Below are 14,990 nucleotides of genomic sequence, written 5' to 3'. Positions count from 1 at the left end.
GTTACAGCCATAGACTCCTTTAGCTGACTGGTAATAAGAAAGCCTAGAGGCCCTTCTCAGAATAATGCTTCCAAATGCATAAGATAATATACATGAAATCACCAAAGAAACCAATTATACTGAAATACAGTTCTACTCACAGACCCTTTGGTATCTGTGGATCCCAAATGGACACCTGGATGATCTCTCAAGTTGCATCTTGATTAAAATGCCTAGGAGTTTATGATTCTATTCAGTGCACAAGATAAAGCAATAAGTCTCCTGTGTTGTTTATATCTTTATTTTCTGTATATTATTGTTTTGAGGTCTGAAAAACTTTTCTGGCTGGAGAGAGACTGCCCCTCCTGGGACCATTCAGTTCTTGGAGATAGTCAGGGACTCAGCCTGGAGCTTGCCTTTGATATGCAAACTAACCAATTCAGAGGCACACCTCTTCTATCAGCCTATGCACTCCAAGAGGCCAGATTCCCCTGCCGTAATCCTACCAGGGCCAGGTAACAGGCAACCAGGGACCACCTTTAATAGCCCAAAGCCCACAGGAATTATTCAAACTAGCCAATCCTAACTCCTAAACTGTTTATCCTGTCCTGCTTGCCTTTCCCACAGAAACTTCAGTATACGGCTTAAGCTCTGCCTTCCCTCCTGCCCAGCTGATACTGGTCTTCCACACATGGCCCTGCATACATGTGCCGTGCCTCCTGTCTCTAGGACCTATGATTATAACAAACTTTGTTTTCCTGAACCTCTCCTCTTGTTGCCACATCTGACTGACCATCACAGAGAAGAACCCAGAACACTGCACTTGTTGCCTGGAAGTGTTAGTGGTCTTCTGAATGTGATAGGATCCCATGTAGAAATAACACTCCCATTTGTACATATCTGATCTATTCAAGACACCACTGAAAAAAGACTACTGAAATCAATAATTACAGTTTGCCTTAAGGACAAAGTTGTAGCATTTTGTTTTCTGAGTTCACAAAATCTGCAATTTTAAAGAAGGGGCGTGGAATGAAATAATAAAATTGATCTTTGAAATGGGTATTGAAGAGTAAGTCCCCCAATAACACATTACTCTTTTGTTGCAGCTTCCATAAACTGAGACAGCTTTTCCTACTGTTAGGACTTAGCATCTTTCACTCTCACACCTACAGAGAAGTGCAGTGGAGGCTCACTGAAGATAAGTGCTGACATGAGTGACAGCAGCACAATCTGGAAATGGCCTACGTTTGGGTTGATGCCTTCAGGGTTAGACTTTAACACTGGGTCCAATTTTACTGTAAGTCAATATCGCTATGCCATGTAATCTGGAAGAATGTTCAACTATCTCTTTCATCATTGTAAAAAATATGTTTGGATAGATTGATTTGGCCTCAGTGTTTTAAACATTCTTGGGTGTTCTGCTTTTTTGCTAGGTCTTACCTCGAACAAAAACGTAAGCACTGTATTGTTCATAATATTCTCCCATCCGTACACGGATTGTGTAGAGACCTTCATCTTCTTTGTTGAGATGAGAAAAAGTCAGTGTTGCCCGATCTCCACTCCAATGTGTCTGCACCCACTTTGACGGAGAAACAGGTTCACCTAGAAAGTAAGCAAATTAACTGATTGTCCCTCCATTACCCCCTTCCTCTCTCTCTTGCACTCCTTTCTCTCTTTAGCCACTTCTTCTATATTGAAAGCGGTTTGGCTATTAGAGGAGATTTCTAGGGCTTTGAGACACTCTGCTGTGTTTATATTAGTAAAAATACTAAACCAGGAGTGAGGGGACCAGGGCCAGATATATAATCTGCAGGGCCAAGTGCAAAATGAAACTGCAAATCCCCTTGTTCAAAGAAAAAAAATAGAGTTAAAGGAATTAAAATATAAGCTTTTTCCCCTAAAAATATTTTGTTATGTATAAAACACAATAGGGGTAATATGAATTACAAAAATACAATATTTTCATGCCATAATTTCATATACAAAAATATTTTATTAATATAATATATGATTGATAGTAAAATGCTTCTGGCTTTCTTTTCTGCAAATTCAGTTATTAGATCATTAGACTTATACTTTTAGCAACTTCAGTTTAAATGGATAAAATCAGTCACTCTTTGCAAATGCAAGGTCACAAATGAGTTGCTAAATTTTTAATTTTTAGAAGGATCTTTCTGCTGATGCAACTATTACTGCAGCTGTAAAGATATTATATAGTTATAATTTATATAGCTTTATACTATATAGTAATATATAGTTATAGGATTATAAATTTAGCATTGGGTTAGCTTTTTGATAATTATTTCAAACAGATTTCAGTACTCTAGAGGTAATTCTTGAGGAAGAAAATTTTAAGATTTAACTCTACATACATATCACCTTCATATAAGTTTGATTTTAATTTTAAATGTACATTTATATAATTGCATTGTAATGTTTTCTCTAACATGTCCTGTAACTTGTGGGGGTCCTGCAAGAGGTCAAAAATTACTTTGTGATTTGTTTATAATTCAAAATGCCTGTTTATACATTCTATCATTGTATCTTCAATTATGAGGAAAATTAAAGATGATCTTCATTGTTAATAATTGCTTCATCCAAAGTTTCGTATGAAAATAGTGTTCTTCATTAACTGCAACAATCTTTAAACTTAGTTTCTATTTCCAAGCCTGTGGACATTCTTTTTGCAGTGTTACGGCAGTTTTCAAAATCAGAGATTCTAAACTCCAAAGAATTGTAACAACTGCCTTTTGTGCTTTATTGCAATATCTGTATTTGTGCTTTAATTTTATAACATTTTATTAACAAAGTTTACTGCCTGATTGCTGCAGTTTCTGTCCCAGTGCTTAGGCCAGGGAGCTAATATTTGTGTAAGTATCACAGAGATGAGATCTGGGGATGGCCAGCAAGCTGGCCTCCCACTGTGGGCTCCTGTGCTGCCCCCACGTAGAGCCCCTCCCCTTCTCCTCTAGGGCCATGTCCATCATCAGCACTGCTGCTATCATTACTGGCTTCAGTCTGGCCCCTGGACCTGGTCTAGCCATCACTTGGGGACCCCATGGTGCCCCAGACTGCCCCAGGTGCCTGTGTGCATAACTGAAGCTCAGGCCAACTACCCACCTGCCCAACTACCCAACTACCCACTGCCCACCTGCCCATCATGCCCAGGGTCCAATGGGTATGCTCTTTAGTCCCACTGGACTTCACTGAACTTCATTTTATTTTATCAAATAAAATTAACTTACAAAATGAATGTATGTCTAAATTACAAAATCACATTTTTTGTAATCTTTCCACATATTACTTGGTGATAAGGAATTATAACCTCCACAAATATATTTTGAAAGTTCTGCTTTGATATGTGTACAAAAACTTTTTCAACATCCAGTAGGGCACGCCCTCTCTGAATTCTGCCACCAGCTCTGTAAACAGGTCTGCAGTCTAACGGACGTTCGTGCTCTGGTGCCAAGCCCAGTCTGCGACCTTCTGTGAATAAGAACCTAAGTGAGAATTCATCATAAAGGCTCACCATCTCTGTACCACTGGACCTCTGGCTGGAAACGTTTGATTTCAGGAGTGATAACTATGCGGCAGCCTAGACTCATCGTCTCGCCCTCTCTCCCAAAAGACACATCAAACTTGTCATCAAAGTGGATCTCAAACTTGGATGCATAACCATAAGGGGTCACAGCAACTGGGTACAACAAAAACAAACATCAGTCATCTATTTTTTCTCATCAAAGAGACACAAGTGTTTTAATAAGCACAGGCAGAAAACAGTCATGACAAACACCAAATGATTTATCTGGGCAAAAGTAAGTCTTATAAAGAAATATGTAGCTCATTCATATACATCATTATGTGAAGTGGAAATTTTGTGCACAGAAATTCTTGCTTCATTGATCAGATATGCTAAATTCTTATTTTTATTATTGTAATGAATAGAATTTAAAGGGTCAGGTTTTATGCCTTACATAAAATGTAAATTAATACCACATTTAGCTTAGACTTAAATAGTTAGCTGCAGTACATGCACTCTTTAATTTTAGATTCTGAGTTCATTTAAACTCCACTGCTTGTACTACTGGGAGAAACAGCGTATCAGTTATTCATAAAAATAGAGTCTTTCAGTAAGTTGTTTCATTTTCTTCAGTGAGCTGAGGAAGAACTATAAGAAATGTCAAACTGAAAAGTTTAAAATATTGAAACTTTAAAAAATATTTTTCTTAGAAATCTCTTATTTATAAGTTGAGAAAATGTCTATTTTATAAACTCTCCCTGGTTTTATTTTCTCTTCCCTCAAAGGAAAGGATTAGAAAAATAATGACTATTTATTTGATGGGCTATTAAAATGCCAAGTACTTTACATTTGACATATCATACAATCCTGGCAAAAACTTGATGGCATAGATATTACTTTTTCCTCTCTTTCAGATGATGATATAGTAATTCATAAAAATAACATACAGCTACTGCCAGTGTTTCAAAGGTATCATGTATGAAACTGAAATTCAAATCCATAACTGCCCACTCTGAAACTTAGGCTCTTTCTCTCCTATTTCTTCTGTATTCCTAACACCTCTTAGCATTAACTTGAAAATGCAAGCTAACATTGAATTCAGCTTGTGCCAAGTGTTGTTCCAAATGTTTAATACCTGTGAACTCAAACCTTATAATAATCCTATCAGGTAAGTACCATTATTATCTGTTTTATAGATGAGGAAACAGAAGCATTGGGAGGCTAAGTAACTGCCCACATTCACTCCACAGAAGCAGAATTTAAACATTGGCAGTCTGTTTCCAGAACCTGAGCTCTCATCTAGCACATGGTAGTGCCTTGAATTTGTGTGCTCCCAGGCCACCACCAACCAGCAGTGAAATAACTTCTTTTTGAAGCACAGGTCCCATCTGCTCCACTCCTACCTGATGATGTCCCACTGAGATCAATAAGCAAAACAACTCAATTAGACTTTGATTTTTGGGAAGCTGGGATGGTTCCAAAGCTGCTTTAGGGAGTAGAGATGAGGGTTCCAAGGAAAGCCTGGTTTAGGTCAGGGGATGGCAAATCTGTGAGCCAAATCTGGATTGCCTCCCATGTTGGACCATCAAGAAAGGTTTTAAAATTTCTTAATGGTTGAAAAAAATCAAAAGAAGAATAATATTCTGTGACATGTGAAAGTCACAGGAAAAAATTCAAATTTCAATACCTGTTAAGGTAGGTTTTATTCAACAAAGCCATGTTCACTTACTTACCTACTATCTATGGCTGCTTTTGTGTTACAATGGCAGAGTTGAGTAGCTGTGACAGAGACTATATGGCCCACAGTCTAGGCTTTTATGGAAAATATTTGTCAACCTCTGGTTTAGAATTGGAAAGAATTTATAAGTCCTTACTCTACCACTATGTGTGGTCTTGTCCCAAGACTTAGCCTCTAAACTGTTTCCTCATCTGCATAGCACAGATTAAAAGGCACTTGTTTCACAAGCTTTGGGAAAGCATTAAATGAATCAATGCATATAAAAAAGTTCTTGGTATGGTGCCTGACACAGTTGATTAATACATATTAGCTATTTGAACAGAACCAAGGGCAGGGAGCTTTATCTATGAAATTTACCAGCATATTCCAAGCACTTAAACCAGTATCTAGCACATAGCAGATGCTCAATAAATATTAGCTGAAGGAATGACTAAGAGTCCTCTATTTTCTATGTTGGGAACAACTGCACTCAATTCAGTGGCCAGTCAGGTGAGGCTCTGAAAGCTTAAGATGTTAAAGAAGTAAGACTGAGCTGGGCTTTCAGACCCGGGCTTGATGGAAAAAAAGGGAAATGGGAGAAACATGGATGATGATATTGCAATGGGAATGAGCAGGGTACATCTGGAGGATTGTGGAATGATCTACTGGCCAGTCTTGGGGACAATGGGAGATAAATCATAGTTTCAGAATTTTCAACTTTTCTATCTCAAAATAAATCAAATGATAGAAAGACATGATTTGGGATGTGTTTCTTTCCCACTCCCACCCATAATCCCCTCCCTGCCGATGAGATTGATGCCAATGACTATACCTTGGAATACTGAAAATAGGAGCAATTCCATGAAGTCAATGGAGTAGGTCATCTACAGACACCAAACTAACCAGTTTGGTGAAAAACTGATGGAGGAGAAAGTATCTTCATCAACCATTTTCAAAACTACCACTTATTTTTTAATGTTGGAGAATAAGAAGTTCAGGCTTAACTACCTTTTCAGTCTGACCATTGTTAAGCACATGCTTATTTAAACAACCATAAAGATTTTACTTTTATGGCTTCCAATGAAAAGAAATTGTGATATAGATGAAAAAACAAAGGTTCATAAATTCACAAATCACCACCTATCAGAATATTTGTAATGGTTTTCCATTAAACCATATTTATATTTCATTTTAAGTTGCACTTCATAAATTAATATATTTATTTATTCTTTCATTATTGAACACCTATTGTGTCAGGCATTGCAGTTTAGAGATAACTGTTTAGGTCTAGCCTTGCCCTCAAGTGGATCGTGGACCAGTGGGAGACAAAGACATGTAACAGTTAACAGTGTCCAGTGTGATACTGTTGGAGGTGCCCTGGCCTCACTTAATTCTGACTGGGTGGGGGGCTGGGGTGGCAGTGGGGGTCAGACATGGATTTCCCAAGGAGGTGATGCTGACCTGGATATTTAAGGATGAGTAAGACTGCTCTGGAACAGTCTAGACTTGTGTATATATATGTGTGTGTGTATGTGTGGTTAAATCATTCTGCCCAGGCTTGTGTAATGATCTTTTTCAATTTACACAGAAGACTTAAAAGCATTTGTCATTTTTAGTTCATCACATCTGGGCTTTTATAAAACCAGAACTAATTATATTCACAAAGAGAATAGTAGCAAAGAATCTAAAAAAAGGAAAACTATAGATAGCTAATATATACTATGCATGTTTTCATCTTTTTAGAACAATTTGTTATGCTATATTTTAAATAGAGATGACACTTAGCAAATATATTTTAAAACTTACAGCTGAAGGGCAAGGTGGAAGTGCCAGTACGGAAGTGAGTCTCATCAAACTCTCCCTTATATCCTAGAAAGAAAGCAGAAACGCATATGAACTGCTTCTTGACTTATTTTTTAGCAATGAGAATAAATTTTTAAAAATTTTAACAGAACAAAGCCAGAAAACCTACTCTTCACTACAACTGAAGCATATGCTGAGAGCTCTCCTTGGACGTTCATTGCTGAGGCCCGATACTGAGCAGTATCCTCAAAATCACATCTGAAAAGACATGTGCAAATGAGTGGCCATCACAGACACTCCCTGTAATTGCTAGCTCTTCTGTCAAGGGTCTCTTGCCTAACATGCACACTGCAAACCATTGGCTAATATATGGCACTTTGTGACTCTTGATGAAGTGACTTTCTCTAATCTAGCTCCCTGGGGGATTTTATATAGTCCAAGAGATTGACTGCAGTTTCAGGTCAGCAGCACAGAATGAGAGGAGAACATCTATTTAACACTTGCCCAGGTTGATTTACAATGTCCAGAAAAATGTCAACAAAGTGTTAGGCACCTAGTGTGATAAACTGGTCTATCTAAAGTTATATCGGGAGCAGAAAATGTCTGGCCATGTATCTTCATAGCAGGTAACTACCTGGAGCACCCTGGGGGCACAGGTTCCTTGCTGGCACCTCTCAGGGTGAGTGTCAATGTGGGGGCAACAGGTGACTGACAGAGAAAGAAACAGCCTCTCTTTATGGACTCCATAGCCTCCCTGAGCCATAAACCGGATCCAGGCTGGCCTAATATATGGTTCTGTTCTAGCCTCAAAGTACAAGTAAGTTATTTATCCCTCAATTCTACTAAGGTTCAGGCCACTCTTGGAGTTTCAGCCCATAGTACGACACAAGAAGTGTCATCTGGAAGTTTCTCTTAAGTTATAATACAGAAAGAAATTTGGGCTGTCTTTAATAATGGAGTCACAGAGAGACGAACAGTTGTTTTGTGTCTTTATCACTACCAGTGTCCGTGTTCTTCATTGTTCCTCTGGGTTTAGTTTGTTAAAAACTTATTTCTTGTTGAAATTTTACAGACATCAATATAAACCCAGGAAGGACAATACGGTTGCCCTTCTCATAACTACTTAATTATAAAGCAACCACACAGCTCACTGCTACCTCAGTAGAACCCCCAAATGACAGAAGGGATGTGACTTTAGATAAGGGTCAGTGCTTGGTGAATGTCCCCAGGTCCCAGGTTCTGTTTGAAGCCCAGTACCACCTGTGTCAATTGCTGTGATCTGAGGAGAAGACGATATATCTCTTGAGATCAGAACAATGTACAATTCATTTTGACATCTCAGCATGTTGTGCTTTTGTGTGAATTGAAAATGGTGGGAGCTTGTTTAACTTTTTCATTTCAAAACCATATTTGGAGACTTTTTCACTTCAAAACTGTATTTGGAGACATGATAGAACTTTTGAGATAAAACTTCTGAGATTTTGATGTGGGTTCTGCTTTCGAATTTTGCTTTGGATTTTGTCTTAAAAACATCCCAATGTCCAGCCCTGCCTCCACCTACAGGTTGATAAGGTGGGCACATAGTTTCCCACAGTTCCTGGTGAGCTGAAAGAAAGAACAATTTCTGCTAGTCCAACTTACTTTCAATGCCTCCTACCCCAATCTCCAGGGATTTCCCTCATTAAAGGCAAAAGAGTATGATGGTGCTGCTGACTTGAAACTCTGAAAGGATAATTGAATATAAATGCCTATTCATGTAACATTTTCTTACTAATGTCTAAGAAAAATTCTCAAATATATAAAAAGATACAAATTAACTTTTTCAACTTTGACTCAATTCAAACCCAAGAGCACTTTGGGAGGTAGCACAGGCTGTATGATGGAGTCCCGCATCTCACTCAGGAATGCACCAGAGGCAAAGTGTATGACTGCCCCACAGTGATCCTACTGCACTGGGAAGAAGGGGGAGGGCACGTGGTAATAAGAGCCATGAGATGCCTCCCTGAGCGACTGCTGGGCAACACACATGGACCCCGATGTCCTCTTACGCATGAATTTCCAAAGTGTGCATTCCATATCGACTTTCAATAACATACTTTCCGGGGTGTGCATGGACGTTTATTGGAACCTGGTTTTTGTACCTATGAGACAATGGAAATAAGTTGAAGTGTAAATAGCTTTGTGATTAAAAGCACACACTTGTACACACACACATACACACACACACACTTCTTGTTCCTGAAGGAGCACCTGTTAACACAGCACTGAGGTTACCAGAAACGTCTGCTGAATAAATGCAAATACAGTAGGTTAAATAAAATATACTATACAATAAAACTTCTTGATGAACATGCTTTCCTCCCCTCCATCATAAAAACTACATTTAAGAAGTTGACAAGCAATGTGGCTGAATCTGGAATATATAAAGTGGAGAGAAAAGAGCCAGACATGAAAGAGTACATAGTGTAATGACTGTACAAAAGTATAAAACCAGAAAAGACCAATTAATGCTGCTGAAATTCAGATGATTTCCCTGGCAGAATGGAGGGGACACGGAGGAGGCATTTTGGGTGTTAATAATGCTTGGCTTCTTGATTTGGGGGTGGGTTCCATGGGTGTGTGCAGTCCACAAAAATTCACCAAAGCTCTATGTTTACAAACAATATGCACTTTTCTGCATCTATTATACTTCCATAAAAGAGCTAAAAAAGTAAAGAGAAAAACTTGAGCATTGTTGACACGACAGAGAGGCAGGCTTTGTGTTGGAGGTTTTATTGTTTGCTTGCTGTGTACGATGAAAGCAAAACATTCTTCCTACTAACATTTTTGCATTCTGTTAAAAACAATGTCTTGTATTTAAGTGTTTTATTCTGTTACAAGCAAACATGGCTCTTGGCCTGGAAGAACTTAAAATACCAATCATGAAAAAAAACTGCTGACAAACCAAAGCTGGAAGAGTTCTGTTTTCTGATGGTCCCAGCCCTGGAAAGCCTTCCAGCCTTCTGAGGATAGGACTGCACAAAAGGACCCTTCCGCAGAACTGTCTCCCAAGTCAGGCAGCAGCACCTTGAGTCTTCACTACATCCGCATGTTCTCAATAGCCAGTGGCTACCATGCCTGACCAAGCTTTCTGCTTAAGTCATCTTCTGCCCAAAAGAGGAGCTGGATTTCACTTGTTTTCCTTCAGACACCTCCCTTCACATGCATAGATAATATAAATAACACTAATAACCACAAGTGACTCAGAACGTTTACTAGGAGCCAGGCAAGGTTCTAAGTGCTTTATGTAAAGATTGGCAAATTCAATCCTTGCAACAACCACGTGAGGTACTACTATTGTTAACATCGTTTGCGTATATGAAGAATGCAAGGCTTTCTTAACTGAGAGGTTAAGTCACTTGCCCCAGCTCACATAGCTAGAAAGCAAAGCTGGAATTTGAACCCAGGCACCGTGGATCCTGACATGTGATGCTTTCATTTTCCAATTGTTTTCTATTTAGCTGCATTTTATTTCTTCAGACTTCTGGAAATGGTTATAAGGAGGTTTGGGGGCAGGGAGAGTGGTGCAAACGGGGTGAGAGACAGGAAATAATCTTCAGTTAATTCCTTCCTCTCCCAACTCACCCACTCACATCCATATGTGTACACACACACACCCTACATCCCTTAAACACATACTTATTTTCCATACTTTTTAAAATGTATCATTCTCCTTCTCCATTTAGCAATTCCCAATTTATCCTTCACAGTTCAGATCAAACGCTGTTTCTTCAACAGACCCTCCCTTAATTCTCACACGATCATGAGTTTTCCTCCCTCCGCATCAGTGTTACTTGGTTCAAGTTCAAGACATAACATTTATCAAATTATGGTTGGATATGTGTCTCTTCTACTAAGCTGTCAGTGCCTCGATGATGGGAATTGTGTCTAATCTGTATTTCCATCTATTCCCACCCTCAAGGAAGTATGAGTCATAGGAAATATTAGGTATATTGTTATACCTGATTGAATGGAATTATTGTGCAACACAAAAGATAAACAGTAGCTTCATAATTTTTGGCTGGAGGAACAGAGTTCTGGCAAACTGGTACTTCATGATATGGATAATTAAAATAAGTGCATTTGAATAAGCAAGTTGAGGCTCTTTGTGTCTCAGTTCTCTCAGATGTGACATGCGAGGGTTGGACTGGCTCAAGAATCACAGCCCTGTGGCGGGTGAGGCTGTACAACCGCCTGCAGAAGCCATTGCTCCTATTTCCCGCTGGCCCAGAGTGGCCTCAGACAGCGATCCCCCACTGGGCTCCAGCCGCCACAGCTGTTTGATCAGAGACAGCCTGTAGAAAGAAATCCCCTGGCTATTCCTAATTTCAAAAATGTCTTGTTTTGATGAATGACAGGGTAGAACATGTTGATCATCATGTAATGAATAAACTGGTTTGGGCAATTTCACTTGACAGACGCTCCCTGTAGCTCAGTTTTTTCATGTGCTGAGGTGTTTTCAGTAGTTCCTTTTAGCGTAACAAGAGAAACAGGACACCAAAGGCTGTGGCATGTGCTACTTGATCACAGAAGTGAGTGACATTTGATTTGGCTTTTGGCCAAAAATGTTCCCATCTCCACAAAGTTTGAGTCCAAGCGGTGCTGTGCAGCTCCCAGGGTTACTTCACCTTCCTTGCTCTCCAGGACTACCAACTTCTTGCCTTAATCCCTTTCTCCAGTAAGTATCCATGACTTTTCTAATGTGACCACCTGGCACACAAAATCAGTTTAAAAACACACACACAAGTTGGGAATAGGGAATACAGGAACTAGAGAAGGCTCCTCATGCCTCCACTCCTGACCCTGATGAGTGACGTGTGCTCCTGCCGTTCAGGGCTCTCCGGGGAACCAGTAGATGCCATTTAGATAGATGTGGTCAGTACCTGGGGTTGGCCGAAGAGCAGCTGCCGTGTGTCCGTATCATGTCAGACCTTGGGGACTCAAGACCTGAGGGTGCCTAGTGGAAACTTGGAACCAAACCCTCTCTGGAAAGGGCCCTAAGTGAGGAGCCAGGCCCCAGGCACATAGGCCTTATAGAGACGTGGCTAAGGACCTAGCTGCTGCCAGTGGAGGCAGCACGACTGCATGGAGCATCAGCACACTTACTCCTGTCTTTTACCTTCTTCTACTGAGGAAGGTTGTTCCCAGTTGTTTCTTTCATAGTTTACTCCATGTCAGGCTCAGGAAGTTGAAGTTGGGTAACAAATTGCTAAATGCAGGAAAGCAATCACCACCAGTCTTGGTTCTTGCTTGTGTTGTGTGTGGGTTCCCTGCTCACTGAGCGGACTGCTGCTTACTGAAGACTGCATACTCCATGCCAGCATTGCAAAGTAAGTCAGAGCTTCATTTAATGATTATTCTTTAAGAGGTACCATACCCCTCATAGGAGTTAACTCCCTTGAAGCCAATGAAGCTGAAGTTTCATAGTCTTTCACAGCACAGATCCCTGCAAGGCTCAATGCCTAATTTATACTACTAACTTTGTATTCTTTTGCAAAGAGTGTCCTCCAAATTGTATAAGGTTCATGTCCTACAAAACCTGGATCTGACCTTGTCTATTGCCATAGCCAGTTTGCAGTTATCTGCTAGCTGACTGTCCAAATTTCAGCTTTATCCAGGGGCAATCTTGCTAAGTATGGTTAATTGTCTTTTTAAGTGGTCCATTGTTCTTTTGTTTTCATATTACTTTTCACTTGACTTTCAAAGCAACAGAACTTTCTATGAAAAGGTGTGATCTGTCCCTACTGGAAGAATGTTCTAGTATATGGACAGTCTCTCATTCGTTCCTGAGACAAACTTGGTCTCTTGCCTTCAATTTTGTTCAAAATGAGCCCCTAGGACACAATATTCACATGTTAAGGAAACAAATATTTCAAAGCCAGATGTGAAGATTTGGGGCAGGGGAGCGGGGGCTGCCCATCATACTAGTTATTCTCAGCCCCATTAGTGAGGATAGCTAAAAACTGGCAGGATTTCTATTTTCCAATTTAACTGGGATTCCAAGGGTCAACTATTTGGTCATCTCATACTTTTGTGGGGAATTTTTACCTTTTTTGTTTGTTTTTAAATCACTCCTTTTCCAGCCAACAAAATAAGAACTAAGTTTAATCTCCAACAGAGTTTGAGCTCTGCCATTGTGTAACCACATCACTCTGGCTTAATACCACCAATGGTACATGACATGTTTGTTTCATAGTTTCTGTGTATTTAACAGAATAACTAAATGCTTAATAAATTAATATTTAACTCCTAGAAATTACTTTGTATCCTTTTGAAAATTATCTTTAACTTTTAAAAAGCAGGAAAACAGATGTAGGACACAGTCTAATAAATATATCTTCTTGATTAAGGACTCCAATGATTCACTTGTAATACATATTAACTCATGAAAGAAGAGGAATTTTTATCAAAATGTATTTCTTGGAGCTGAAAATTTGTTATTTTTAATGCATTTCTATAGGAGAGTTTGGATATTTTTTGAGGTGTTAAGTAATTGGTTTTCCAAGTCCCTTTAGCAGGTTAAGCTGTGTAACTCCATAGTCCCAGAGAATGGTGGGGCAAAGACAGATTGATCCTAAGTTACCATAGTATCCTTACACTTTAAAGCTAGTAAATGGATTTTTTAAAACTTCATTTCTATTGAAATATCTTCCTACATTTTTCATCTCTACCATAAATTATGTGCCTTGATAATATAGCTGGCTTCGGTTTTCTTTCTTTGGTTATCAAATTCAAAAACACTGACAAGAGTTTAAATACAAGAAAAGTTATAAGTAAGTGCAGTATCATCACAATCAGATTGATATCATAGGTGGATTTCTAAAAGATTCACCACCTGCTCCTTAAGAATAACCTTAGACAGGTAACTACTTCCATCAGCGCTGACATTACAGACAATGGAAAAGAAAGGAGAGGAGGCAGGCGCTCTGCCTGGGGTGATGCTTTCCACACAGTGGTTATGCTGCGACACTGCAATATGAGTGCATTTACCATCATACGATCGTAATTAGGAAACAGCATGCACAATACCCCTTTCAGAGGATAAATGGCAAACATCTCTCCAGGTTGGCTCAGTCATTTTGATCCCGCTGTCTGTGGCCAGCATTCACGGCACACAGCAGGAAAGTTCTGAGTTTACACATCACAAAGTCATGGACAACTGCAATATGATGTATAATAGAATGAGAAAAGGGGTGACTATTCTTTTATGGAAAGAAAATTTCTTAAACTCGAGATTGAGCAATACCTCCTTTCCAATTCCCTCTTTTGTTTGGCTTTAGAAAGCATGCTGAGACCTCAACTCATGTTAGTAGAGATCGAGCCCTCTGGGTTTTAATTATTCTGTAAAAAGCAGTATTGCTTCTGGTCACAAAATAATACCTATATTCTAATGGAAATAAATTTTTATTTCAATTTTAAGGTCCATAGCTAGAGTCAGAGACATATATTTTCTTTGCACGTAAATATGTTGACTGCAATTTGACACTTTATAAAGATCCATTTGTATAATAGGATTATAAAGTATCATAATGTATCATGTGTGCAAGATTGTTCTTTCTTCTCATTTATAAAATATTCATCCCAATATTCTTTTCTCACTATTTAAAAAAGCTATATAAACTTGTAGGTGCTTTCATTGACTCTTGTATATTCAAAATGTTGAATGTAAAATACTGGAGGTAAAATTAACTGTGTAATCCATTCTATGAGTAGTTTTCAAAAAGATAACATACCATGTGAGACGAGGTTCTGGCCAGCCAGATACAGAGCAGTGTAATGTTACTTTTTCTTTCTCCCAAACAGTGTGGGAACGGGGTTTAATGACAAACTCAGGAGCATGGAGAAGATGATCTTCATTCAACTTCCTATGATAGGCGTCGGTTTCTTCTAACTGCAAAAAACATCAAAATATTATGAAGTCAGAGCAAGTAG

At 39.1% G+C, this 14,990-nt stretch overlaps 1 protein-coding gene across 1 annotated transcript in view; it reads right to left on the bottom strand.

Annotated features, from left to right (window-relative positions):
• The window catches only part of MYOM1 (myomesin 1), a 141,319-nt gene that overhangs the window by 96,608 nt on the left and 29,721 nt on the right, over positions 1-14,990 (bottom strand). Inside the window, exons 5-10 of the mRNA XM_037018322.2 lie at positions 14,792-14,949; positions 9,068-9,160; positions 7,189-7,277; positions 7,023-7,085; positions 3,509-3,673; positions 1,420-1,581 (exon numbers count right to left, since the gene is read on the bottom strand). Of these exons, the coding sequence (XP_036874217.2) occupies positions 1,420-1,581; positions 3,509-3,673; positions 7,023-7,085; positions 7,189-7,277; positions 9,068-9,160; positions 14,792-14,949 (730 nt within the window). The remainder of the gene's footprint in view (positions 1-1,419; positions 1,582-3,508; positions 3,674-7,022; positions 7,086-7,188; positions 7,278-9,067; positions 9,161-14,791; positions 14,950-14,990) is intronic.

The sequence above is a fragment of the Manis javanica genome, chromosome 9 (genome assembly GCF_040802235.1).
Source record: "Manis javanica isolate MJ-LG chromosome 9, MJ_LKY, whole genome shotgun sequence".
In the NCBI taxonomy this organism is placed as follows: Eukaryota; Metazoa; Chordata; class Mammalia; order Pholidota; family Manidae; genus Manis; species Manis javanica.
This window is presented reverse-complemented; position numbering and strand designations above follow the sequence as displayed.